This window comes from Pseudophryne corroboree, chromosome 5 (genome assembly GCF_028390025.1).
Source record: "Pseudophryne corroboree isolate aPseCor3 chromosome 5, aPseCor3.hap2, whole genome shotgun sequence".
Lineage (NCBI taxonomy): Eukaryota > Metazoa > Chordata > Amphibia > Anura > Myobatrachidae > Pseudophryne > Pseudophryne corroboree.
Window position 1 is genome coordinate 458,695,076 of NC_086448.1, and position 12,008 is coordinate 458,707,083.

Below are 12,008 nucleotides of genomic sequence, written 5' to 3' on the forward strand. Positions count from 1 at the left end.
GAGCATTTTCCGGGAGTGTGCTAAAAAACGCAGGCATGTCAGGGAAAAACGCGGGAGTGGCTGGAGAAACGGGAGAGTGGCTGGGCGAACGCAGGGCGTGTTTGTGACGTCAAACCAGGAACTAAACGGACTAAGCTGATCGCAATCTGTGAGTAGGGCTGGAGCTACTCAGAAACTGCAAAGAATTATTTAGTAGCAGTTTTGCTAATCTTTCGTTCGCAATTCTGCTAAGCTAAGATACACTCCCAGAGGGCGGCGGCCTAGCGTGTGCAATGCTGCTAAAAGCAGCTAGCAAGCGAACAACTCGGAATGAGGGCCAATGTCTCCAGTATAGTGTCAGATACACATATTGACCTCAGTAGTGCAGTGCCAGATACACATACACCCCCAGTAGTGGCAGATATACATTATATACCTCCAGCAGTGCCAGATACGTATGTTCCCCCAGCAGTGCAGTGCCAGATACACATTATTTGTCCCCACAGTGTCAGATACATATTAAATGCCCCCACAGTGCCAGATACATATTATATGCCCCCACAGTGCCAGATACACAAAATATGCACCCACAGTGCCAGATACACATTATATGCCTCAACAGTTCCAGATACACATTATATGTACCAACAGTGCCAGATACACATACTATGTCTCTATAGTGTCAGATGCACATAATATGCCCCCAGCAGTGCCAGATACACATATGCCCCCAGCAGTGTAGTGCCAGATACACATTATATGCCCCCACAGTACCAGATACATATTTTATGCCCCCACAGTGCCAGATACACATTATATGCTCCCACAGTGCTAGATATACATTATATGCCCCCACAGTGCCAGATACATATTAAATGCCCCCACAGTGCCAGATACATATTATATGCCCCCACAGTGCCAGATACACAAAATATGCCCCCACAGTGCCAGGTACACATTATATGCCTCAACAGTTCCAGATACACATTATATGCACCCACAGTGCCAGATACACATAATATGCCCCTATAGTGTCAGATGCACATAATATGCCCCCAGCAGTGCCAGATACACATATGCCTCCAGCATTGCAGTGCTAGATACACATTATATGCCCCACAGTGCCAGATATACATATGACCCCAGCAGTGTAGTGCCAGATACACATTATATGCCCCCACAGTACCAGATACATATTATATGCCCCCACAGTGCCAGATACACATTATATGCTCCCACAGTGCTAGATACACATTATATGCCCCCGCAGTGCCAGATACACATTATATGCCCCCACAGTGCCAGATACACATAATATGCTTCCACAGTGCCAGATTCACATTATATGCCACCAAAGTGCCAGATACACATAATATGCCCCCACAGTGCCAGATACACATATTATGCTCCCACAGTGTCAGATACACATGTGCCCCACAGTGCCAGCTACACATAATATGCCCCCACGTTGTCAGATACAAATGTGCCCCCATAGTGCCAGATACACATATGTCCCCACGTTGTCAGATACACATGTATCCTCAGTGCCAGATACACATAATACAGTATGCTCCCACAGTGCCAGATACACGTGTCCCCACAGTGCCAGATACTAGTGCCACCAGAGTACCACATACAAGTGGTACCTAGAGTGCCAGATACATGTGCCCCCAGAGTACCAGATACACGTGCCCCCCACAGTGCCAGATACACGTGCCCCCCACAGTGCCAGATACACGTGCCCTCCACAGTTCCAGATACACATGCCCCCCAGGGTGCCAGATACATGTGCCCCAAGTGCCAGATACACGTGCCTTCCACAGTACCAGATACACGTGCCCCCAGAGTGCCAGATACATGTGCCCCCCACAGTGCCAGATACACGTGCCCACCGACACGTGCCTACCGAGTGCCAGATACATGTGTCCCCAGAGTGCCAGATACACGTGCCCCCAGACTGCCAGATACACATGCCCCCAGACTGCCAGATACACGTGCCCCCTGTATCGCTGCTCACCACCGCTGGCCTCTCCTCCTGCTCCCGTTGCTGCCCCACACCAGTGCCAGATACACATTCCCCCAGAGTGCCGCTGCTTCTGTGTGAGGGGAGGAGAGTGCAGCGTTCGCCTCTCCTGCCCCTCAGTCCTGTCTTCGGCGGCTCGCTGCCTGAAATCAGCCACTGGTCCATCAGCCAGTCAAAGCTTGCAGTCCGGCAGCAGCTGCCGGTCCGCGAGCTCTGATTGGGTGACGGACTGATGGCTGATTTAAAATTGTGGTCCTGTGCTATACCATTGATGTCTTCTTACTTACTTCTTTCATATATATTTATTTGAAAGACCTCTATAGTAAAATGCTTTCATTACACTTCTAATCCTGTGTGGGGTATAATATGAATGCTTTTCAAGAATGTTTCTAAGTGATTCAGTGACTCCCTGACTTAACTGTATGGTGTCATTTTTGCCGCTACTACAAATCCATCATCGTTAGAGGGCTGTGAGAGACTCTGGGGCCTCATTCAGAGGTGGCTGCAGTTCATATGTGGCTGTGATTACTCATGGATTCTCATGTGCGAAAATATGCAAATACTGTACCTGTTTAAGAATTCCTCTTTGGTACTTCTGTGAGATAGACTCAGCAAACCCTGCCCACCTTTCTTACCTGAGCAGTGCTGAAGTATGCAAGGAGATATGATATCTCCTCCATCAAGTGGTAGCAACATTAGCCCTCATTCCGAGTTGTTCCCTCGCAAGCTGCTTTTAGCAGCTTTGCACACGCTAAGCCGCCGCCTACTGGGAGTGAATCTTAGCTTATCAAAATTGCGAACGAAAGATTAGCAAAATTGCGAATAGACACTTAGCAGTTTCTGAGTAGCTCCACACTTACTCGGCAACTGCGATCAGTTCAGTCAGTTTCGTTCCTGGTTTGACGTCACAAACACACCCAGCGTTCGGCCAGACACTCCTCCGTTTCTCCAGCCACTCCCGCGTTTTTCCCAGAAACGGTAGCGTTTTTTCGCACACACCCATAAAACGGCCAGTTTCCGCCCAGAAACACCCACTTCCTGTCAATCACATTACGATCACCAGAACGAAGAAAAAACCTCGTAACGCCGTGAGTAAAATACCTAACTGCATAGCAAATTTACTTGGCGCAGTCGAACTGCGGACATTGCGCATGCGCATTAGCGACAAATCGCTCCGTTGCGACAAAAAAATAACGAGCGAACAACTCGGAATGACCACCATTGGCTCTTAGAGTAGCTGTGTTTGGTGCAGATCCTCCTCTTTCTTAAGATGTGGCAACTGTGGTTGTGGTGCTGCCAAAGATATCGCTTCTGTCTGTCGAAACACGCCTGCTTTTTGTGAAGACTCTAGTCTCCATACCCATAGATTGCAGAACCAGTCTCAAGTAATAGTGATGTCATACACAAATGCTTACACCATCGCACTCTGTGCCTAATTCAGACCTGATCACTGTTGTGCGAATTCGCACAGTGGCCGATTATGAAATGACTGTGCATTCATATGCACCACTGTGCGCAGGTGTGATGCCAAACAGTGAAAGAATGGTGCAAAAATTTAGATCACTAGGCATTGGGGATGGTAACTGCCCATTTTCTGGGAGTGTCAGGAAAAACGCAGGCATTCCCAAATGTTTTCTGGGAGGGTGTATGACGTCAGCTCTGGCCCCGATCAGCTGTTTGTTTCGCACTGTAGGAGTAAGGGCCTAATTCAGACCTGATCGCTGTTGTGTAAATTCACACAGCGGACGATTATCAAATGACTGCGCATCCGTATGCCCTGTAATGCACGCCCCCTACCCAATTTGGCCACACCCTTAGTACCTGGACTCATCACTGCTCTCGAGTTCTGTGCATAATTCATTGTTTGATGGGTGGTCGCACTATTCTATCTGCTGCATGTCAGATGCCACAGATGATGTGGTATTGTTACACTAAACATGTGATGATATTTTGCATCATTGTACAGTAAGAATGCCAAATTGATTTCTCACAAATATTTAAAATGCCCGCTCTAATATATATTGCAGATGCCAGGCGCATCTTATTACCATATATGATAAAAGTGCCCTGTACATCGCAAAACACTGTATTCCATAAGAGAAAACAATACACCCACACATTATCTGAGTTTCAAAGCTCATTGAAGTATATATTTGTAATTAAAAGGATATGGATTCAATATATATTACAAAGTACAGTATACCTATAGTTACATGAATACAACTCACACAGAAAGCAGTTAAAACATACAGGGGCGGATCCAGAAGAAAATGATAGGGGGGGGACCATGGAAGGGACAAGTACATTTGCGTGCGGCTTTGGTGCATGTGAGGTGGCACTTCTTATACAATGCCCATAGTTGTAGCGCTCATTATGCAATGTCCACTGTATTGGTAGTGCCCCTTATATAGACCCCATAGTAGTGGTGCCCCTTATGCAATGACCGTATTGCCCCCAGTAGTAATGTTGCCTGTAGTAATGCCCGCAGTCATTTGGCGCCCTAGTAGCTATGCCCCCAGTGGTAATGCCCCTGCAGTTATGACCCCAGTAGTTTACCCCCCCTTTAGTTTAGCCTCCTAGTGGTAATGCCCCCAGTAGTTTGCCTGCTTGTAGTTTAGCCACCAGTAGTAATGCCCCCCTGTAGTTTGCCCCATTGTAGTTTAGCCCCTGTAGTTATGCCCTCCTTGTAGTTTAGCCCCCAGTAGTACTGCCCCCAGTAGTTTGGCCCCTGTAGTTATCCCCCAGTAGTTTGGCCCCTGTAGTTATGCCCCCAGTAGTTTGGCCCCCCTGTAGTTTAGCCCCCAAGTAGTAATGCCCCTGTAGTTAAGCCGCCAGTAGTAATGCCCCTTTAGTTATGCCGCCAGTAGTAATGCCCTCCTGTAGTATGCCCCCAGTAGTTAGCCCCTTTGTAGTTGGCCCCCAGTAATACTGTCCCCCAGTAGTTTGCCCCCAGTAGATGCCCCCCAGTAATACTGTCCCCCAGTAGTTTGCCCCCAGTAGATGCCCCCCAGTAATAAAGTCCTCCAGTAGTTTGCCCCCAGTAGTAATGCCCCCTAGGAGGTTGCCCCAATAGATGGCCCCCCAGTAGTAATGCCCCCAGTAGATGCTCCCCCAGTAATAATGCCCCACCCACGCAGTAGTAATGCCCCTTGTTGATGCCCCCCAGTAGTAATGCCCCCAGTAGATGCTCCCCCATTAATAATGCCCCCAGTAGTAATGCCCCCCCACCCAGTAGTAATGTCCCTTGTTGATGCCCCCAGTAGTAATGCCCCCAGTAGATGCTCCCCCAGTAATAATGCCCCCAGTAGTAATGCCCCCCACCCAGTAGTAATGTCCCTTGTTGATGCCCCCCAGTAGTAATGCCCCCAGTAGATGCTCCCCCTGTAATAATTCCCCCAGTAGTAATGCCCCTTGTTGATGCCCCCCAGTAGTAATGCCCCCAGTAGATGCTCCCCCAGTAGTAATGCCCCCCCACCCAGTAGTAATGTCCCTTGTTGATGCCCCCAGTAGTAATGCCCCCAGTAGATGCTCCCACAGTAATAATGCCCCCAGTAGTAATGCCCCTTGTTGATGCCCCCAGTAGTAATGTCCCCCACGTAGTTTGCCCCCAGTAGATGCCCCCGCTGCACTGAGGAAGACAAAACACAACATACTTACCAAGCCCCGTTCCCGCTTCCAGATCTCTGCAGTCCTCCTCCTCTCTTGGCGTCCTCTCCTCAGCACTATGAGGGAGACGTCATGACTGATGTCTCTCCCATAGTGCACGCCGCACAGTGACAGCGCCGGAAGCTGGAGCTCAGTACTGAGCTCCGGCCTCTGGCTGCCGCTGTGCAGGGAGACAGGCGCCCGCTGGTAACACAATCTCAGTGGGCGCCCGTCATCTCCCTGTGCGGCGCCGGGGGGACGATGACGGAGGGACGGGGGATGGAGGCCACAAACGACAGGGGGGGCACGGGCCCGAGTGCCCCCCCCCCCTGGATCCGCCACTGAAAACATAGTTACATACAATTACATACAGTTACATGCAGTTACAGGCCAGCGATACAATACCATTCCCCTCAATGCTTATGTCTCTCTCTTTCTGTAAAATCATGCCGGGACTCCATCTTACGCTGAGACCAAAACAGGAACTGAGCTGGCAATAACTCCATCATCGTCTCAGACCTTACAGCAACTCTTAGACCAAAACAGGAACTACCTTCCTGTGTGATCAGCAAAATGTGTTAACTAGTTTCTGGGGGAGGGGACTCTCTCTCATTCATGATTGAGTCACTAGTTTCTTTGTATGTGCTGAACAGGCTCAGCCCTGGGGACGTCCAAAGGGGCTGGCCTGAGCTTCCTGTCCACTGTCCTATTCGGAACATCCATTGTTCTAATAAAAGTGATTTTAGCTTTTATACATTTAATCATAATTCCGTGTTGCAATGTACTACAACTTAATAACAAGTATCAAATTAATCTACACATTAAGCTGGTTGTTTTAATAGTAAATATGACAGGTCTATCTTGTTTTGTTCAAATAATACACATTCATGACATTAATTCATTAGGTAATTTTAAATCATCATGATGTCTGGCACTTGATATTATTATAATTATGTACTGTATGAAATAAGTGTCGAATCCATCTCTGTGGCATGTCCGTGTAAATGCGTGTGTTACCATATATTGCTGTGCTCGCTGCGCATATTTGCAAGTATAGCGACTTAAATGTGTGTAGTTTGTATGTTCTCTTTTTGTAATATTTTTGACTTCGACAACAGTGGATTGTGTAGTGTGTACTGCAATGCGATATGTCATTACATCACATTACTGCATAGCCTAAAGCTGGGTACGACATCAGAACAAATGCCCATCAGCAGGGATTGCCAGTACATACTGGCACAATGTTAATGAAGAATGGAACTTCATTAGCATAAACAGGGATGCTAGCCACGGACACTAGGCTTGTTGTGCAGCACATCAAACCTAGTGTCCATCGCTAGCAACCGCAGGAGCGCACATTCCTGAATACACACTGAACGATATAAGTGATGTCGTTCCAAAACGGCATTTTAGAACAACATTGCTCCAGTGTGTACCCAGCTAAAGTTTAATTTGCAAGTATGCTTTATCTCAGTCACACTAATACCCCTTTTCCACCTGTTGCACGGGTCACAGCCGGGAGCCTGACACGGCTGCGACCCATGCTAGAGCCCCCTTTTCCCACAGCGCTGCTAGTGACGTGGCAGGGGCGGCGCTGGGAGATCACATCATCTCCCAGCGACGCCCTTCCATTCACTGTGAATGGGAGCCGTGTCGCATCAACACGGCTTCCGTTCACACTACACAGCTTACCGGGTTGAACACGTGTTCAGCCCGGCAAGCTACCCGGGTAGGATTCCCAGATCACTTGATCCGGGAATTTGAAGAGGGGGCCGTTTCCACTAAGAAAAACCATGGGTAACCCCCGCGCATTTACCCGTGTTTTTAAAGCTAGTGGAAAAGGGGTATAAATGAAGTACAAAGATGTTTGTAAGAAGTAAGGCGAATTAGAACATTTCTGCAATTACAAACTGTAAATAAAAACAGTACTAAAAAAAACGCAACACTGTGAATTATTAAAAGCAAAACATATCAATGTCATTTTGTCATCTGAATGAAATTCTATATTTTAAATAAATGTTATTATCTTGGTATAAATTTTCTTTTTTATATTTTTAGACGTGGTGTTTTGCATCTTCATGAAAGCAAAGGAATTCAAGATTTAGGCCTTCCACGCTGGGAACTTACATCCTGTCTTATTGTTGTAATTGTATTCCTTTACTTCAGCTTATGGAAGGGGGTAAAGACTTCTGGCAAGGTGAGAACTATTCTGCTCTAAGCTAATGTTTGTTATTCATTGATTTATTAGTGTGTTAATATATTACATTCTGCATCTAGCAAACAAATGCATGACCTTTGCTATTTACCTTATAATAAAATGCATTAAATATGCAATAAAAGGTCATATACTGATGTACAAAAGCTGTACATGGCACATGCATGCTTGCAACATTAAAAACTACATTTACACTTATGCAACCTACTAATCAACATAGATTCTATATTTTAATTTGCTTATTAATGGTGATTATTTTAAATCATCCAATTAAGAGGACATCTTCATTAAAAGTGTCTGATTTGACCTTTTTAATGTTTTTATTGCATTCTTAGAATTGTTCTATTAAAGGTTTAGGCCAGGCATTCCCAACCACGGTCCTCAAGGCACACCAACAGTGCAGGTTTTAGTGATATCCAGGCTTCAGCACAGATGGTTAAATCAAAATAACTGAGCTACTAATTAAGTCATCTGTGCTGAAGCCTGGATATCACTAAAACCTGCACTGTTAGTGTGCCTTAAGGACCGTGGTTGGGAAAGCCTGGTTTAGGCTAACATCACTGTAACATGAGGATATTTAAAAATCAAGTTGTTTTATGAAGAGTATGGGTAGCTCTGCCATGCGTTCTGCACCCCATTTACAGTACATATATTCTTCTGCAATATGAACTTTTTACCATTTAGCATGTGGGTGTAATGGGTGATGTAATCCTGGCCTGCATTTAGCAAGAAGCACACAATCATAGTTCCACCCCATGATAATGAGCCACATTTTGCATGCAAATACTGTACAGTAGTAGCAGCTATTTTGATATGCCGATTGTAGCATTCACATTCAGTGGCAAATTTCCAATTAGGCACGTGAGGCACATGCTAAGGGCAGCACTTGTTGGGGAGCAGCACTTGGATGCTTGTGTTGGTACTGTTAGTCCAAACAATACCAGTAACTGCAAAATATATCCACTGTACTGTACCACATGCTATCCTGAATGGAGTGTACATGAGTAGGACATGCACATACTTTCCCTGTAAGATGTCCTACTTAGTAAATATGTATACATAAATAAAAATAAAAAGTCATAGTGGCTTTTTAATTATTCTATTAAATTGGCTATACTAAAATGAGGGCTTATAAACAATCAATTCAAATAATAAAATTAGGCAGGTGGGGGAACACCCGTTACTGTTGTGCCTAGGGGTGCACTCACCCCTAAATCCGCCCCTGCTCACATTGAGCTGCGGCACATTCACATAAGGAAACTATGCAGTAGATTGGACAAGTACAGAATGGTCCAGAATATTTTAGAGTAAGGACTAAAAAATATCTATGCATACAAAAAAGGGAGTTCTACTATCACAGCTCTGGTATGAACATTGGAAAAAATTTCTAATAGTCAGTGTATGTATAATGTAATTTCTATTATCTTTATATATTATTTTGTAAATGTTTATTATATGCACTTCATGTATAAAGTACAAAAAGTAATGCTTACTGTATATTCAAAAAGGTGCAACTAGGGAAGAAAAATGTTGAACACATAAGAGGTTCCCCCAGTATACATAAGCCACCCACTGATATCAAGCTGCCTCCGGCAATCATTATGGTCCTAAATGTAATAAATAAGAATTTAAAAAATATATATATGAAGATTATATATTTTATTTTGTGAAATATTTTAAAATGGGTTTTAATATTTGCATTTTAGCTATGTATACCTCGTGTTTATATTACACTCACTGTACCTTAGTTGTTCCAAAGTCTTAGTATAATTGATAGGTTTATGGGTTACGTTCAGTTAAGCCACAGCTGTAATTTGGTTATATTTTCTCTTTACAAAGTATAAAGTCTAAAAGCATTTAAGCTTGTATGTCATACCTTGTTTTGCTCACAGTTTATTTTGTGTTGGCTTATATCTGACTCTGTTTTCAGGTAGTTTGGATTACAGCCACAATGCCTTATGTTGTCTTGACAGCACTGTTAGTACGTGGTATTACTCTCCCAGGAGCTATTGATGGAATAAAAGCATATTTAAGTGTTGATTTTCTCAAACTCTGTGAGGCTTCGGTAAGTGTAAATATATGCTGTCCTCAACAAGTCCTAAAGTGATGCAAGACATCTACAACAGGATTCAGCCCTGCAGTTGCTGTGGAATTACACATCCCAGCATGCCCTGCAATAGACTTAGTGCAACACCCCAGGGTTGGCGAGTATGTCTAAGTGGTTGAGAGCGCTATTACAGGTATTGGGTGACTATGTTACAGACCTTTCCCCTGAAATGTTTCTCCCTGTACCTTCTTCTGTAGTACTGTGTTCAGAGAGGTAGAATAGATTAATACGAAACAGGAGTGAGTCAGCAATTCCAACAGGTTGTCTTTTTTGAGCCGCAATGGACTTTAGATTGAAGATGATGATTGGTTATTTGGCATTAAATTTAGATAATCACAAGAAGAATTGGGCATCAAAGAGTAAAGAGAAGACAATTGGCTACAGCTCACATCACAATGGATCATTAAAAAATGCAAAAGACAATCAATGGGATCACAGATATTGGCAGATTACAATCTATAATGTGGTCATGAGAAGAGTAATAAAAAAAACACATTTAACAAAAACAATTACTAAATTTCTAGCTGTTCCTAGCCAAGGTATAATGATCTTCATATGTAAATTACGTTGGAGCTTTGTAGAATTCTGTAATGCCACGGCATTGCAATGGGGGAAGTAGCACACATGCTGTAAATAATGTCAGTGTATCTCAGTTCTATTCAAAGGGGGTGTAGCTAGCGAAGACATGGTAGAAACTCTTGGCAAATATAACTCACTTGACAATGAGAGTCTCTTGGTTAAACAAACCCAGTCTCTTTCAATTAAAGAAATTTACTTTAACTTGCTCAAATAACGCAGTCCTTAATGTTTCAACAGTGTTAGCACAGAGGAGATGGTTAGTCTTTACTGGCCCCTAGCTTGTGAAAATGGCGCTATGCTGCTCTTAACACTGCATGGCGGGTGACAATGGATACTTGGGCTGGGTGTCAGGTCTGCCTGTGACTTAGGTCAGTCAGTCTTAGTGTACTCACTCAGACCCTTAGAGCGGGGGTATTCACTTGTGGGACTAGCTTCAATGGTTTCTCACTGCAACAAGATGGCTGTGGCGTCCGCACCTTTCACTAGGCCTAGCTGTACCCAGTCTCCGACTGCTACATCTCACACTCGCTCACCTGGCATGTGGCTTCCCAGCAGCACATCGCTCCGTTCACTCTGCATAGCTGCTCTCACCACCCAGCATAACTCCACAGTTGGCATGCTGGTATGTGTAGTTCCACAGCAGCTGGAGTGCCACATGTTAAATACCCTTTATCTATTAAATCTTGGTGTCTTGACTAACATTGAATTACAGTTGCGTGAACAAGCTGTAGATTCCAACAATGGGGGCCATTTATGAAATCTGTTCTACATTTTACCATATACAAGATGTTAAGTATCCAGTAGAAGGCAATCACATATTTTCTGCTGTGAGGTACACTGGGCTCCACAAGTCTGGACAATGGGGTGTAGAGTAGGATCTTGATCCGAGGCACCAACAGACTCAAAGCTTTGACTGTTCCCAGAATGCACAGCGCCGCCTCCTATATCACCCCGCCTCCCAGCACAGGAGCTCAGTTTGTCAGTTGGTGCTGCAGTAAGCAGGCACTTAACAGAGGGGCTGCTCCAAGCAGCCCTGAGAAAAGCTTTTTATAAGGTAAAAAGTGAAGACTTCAAGGGCAGCAGCGGTGGTAAATGTTTTGTGACATTCACTGCTGCAGCTCCAGCTCTCCCCAGCGGAGCTGTACACTCCCGAGCCCTGGTTGCCAGGTACCTACAGCGGAGGCTCCAGTTTTCTTAATGTTAGACACACACGGCTGGGGCTCTCCAGGATCGCGTGGCCGCGCTTCGGGAGGTGGTAAGTGGTTTCCGCGCGCGGGACCCGGTCTTTATCGCGATCCGGCATGGTCAGTGGGAGGCGGGCCGCGCGCGCTGGCGGTGGACACTGTGGCAGTACAGGCGATCCCACTAGATCACCAGGGCATGGGCGCAGGTCGGGTTTTCTCTCTAAACCACTTCTTATATCGCCCACAGCACCCGGTGGTTGTGCCAGCAAGGGGGAT

General features: G+C 45.3%; 1 protein-coding gene and 1 long non-coding RNA gene across 3 annotated transcripts in view; one reads left to right on the forward strand and one right to left on the reverse strand.

The window, feature by feature from the left end:
* Window positions 1-12,008, forward strand: part of SLC6A3 (solute carrier family 6 member 3) — a 239,014-nt gene that overhangs the window by 99,961 nt on the left and 127,045 nt on the right. Inside the window, exons 4-5 of the mRNA XM_063922941.1 lie at window positions 7,706-7,844; window positions 9,793-9,927. Of these exons, the coding sequence (XP_063779011.1) occupies window positions 7,706-7,844; window positions 9,793-9,927 (274 nt within the window). The remainder of the gene's footprint in view (window positions 1-7,705; window positions 7,845-9,792; window positions 9,928-12,008) is intronic.
* Window positions 1-12,008, reverse strand: part of LOC134927867 (uncharacterized) — a 131,016-nt gene that overhangs the window by 77,562 nt on the left and 41,446 nt on the right. For both annotated transcript variants that reach the window (XR_010177755.1, XR_010177756.1), the window contains exon 3: window positions 9,739-9,868. This is a non-coding gene — a long non-coding RNA (uncharacterized LOC134927867). The remainder of the gene's footprint in view (window positions 1-9,738; window positions 9,869-12,008) is intronic.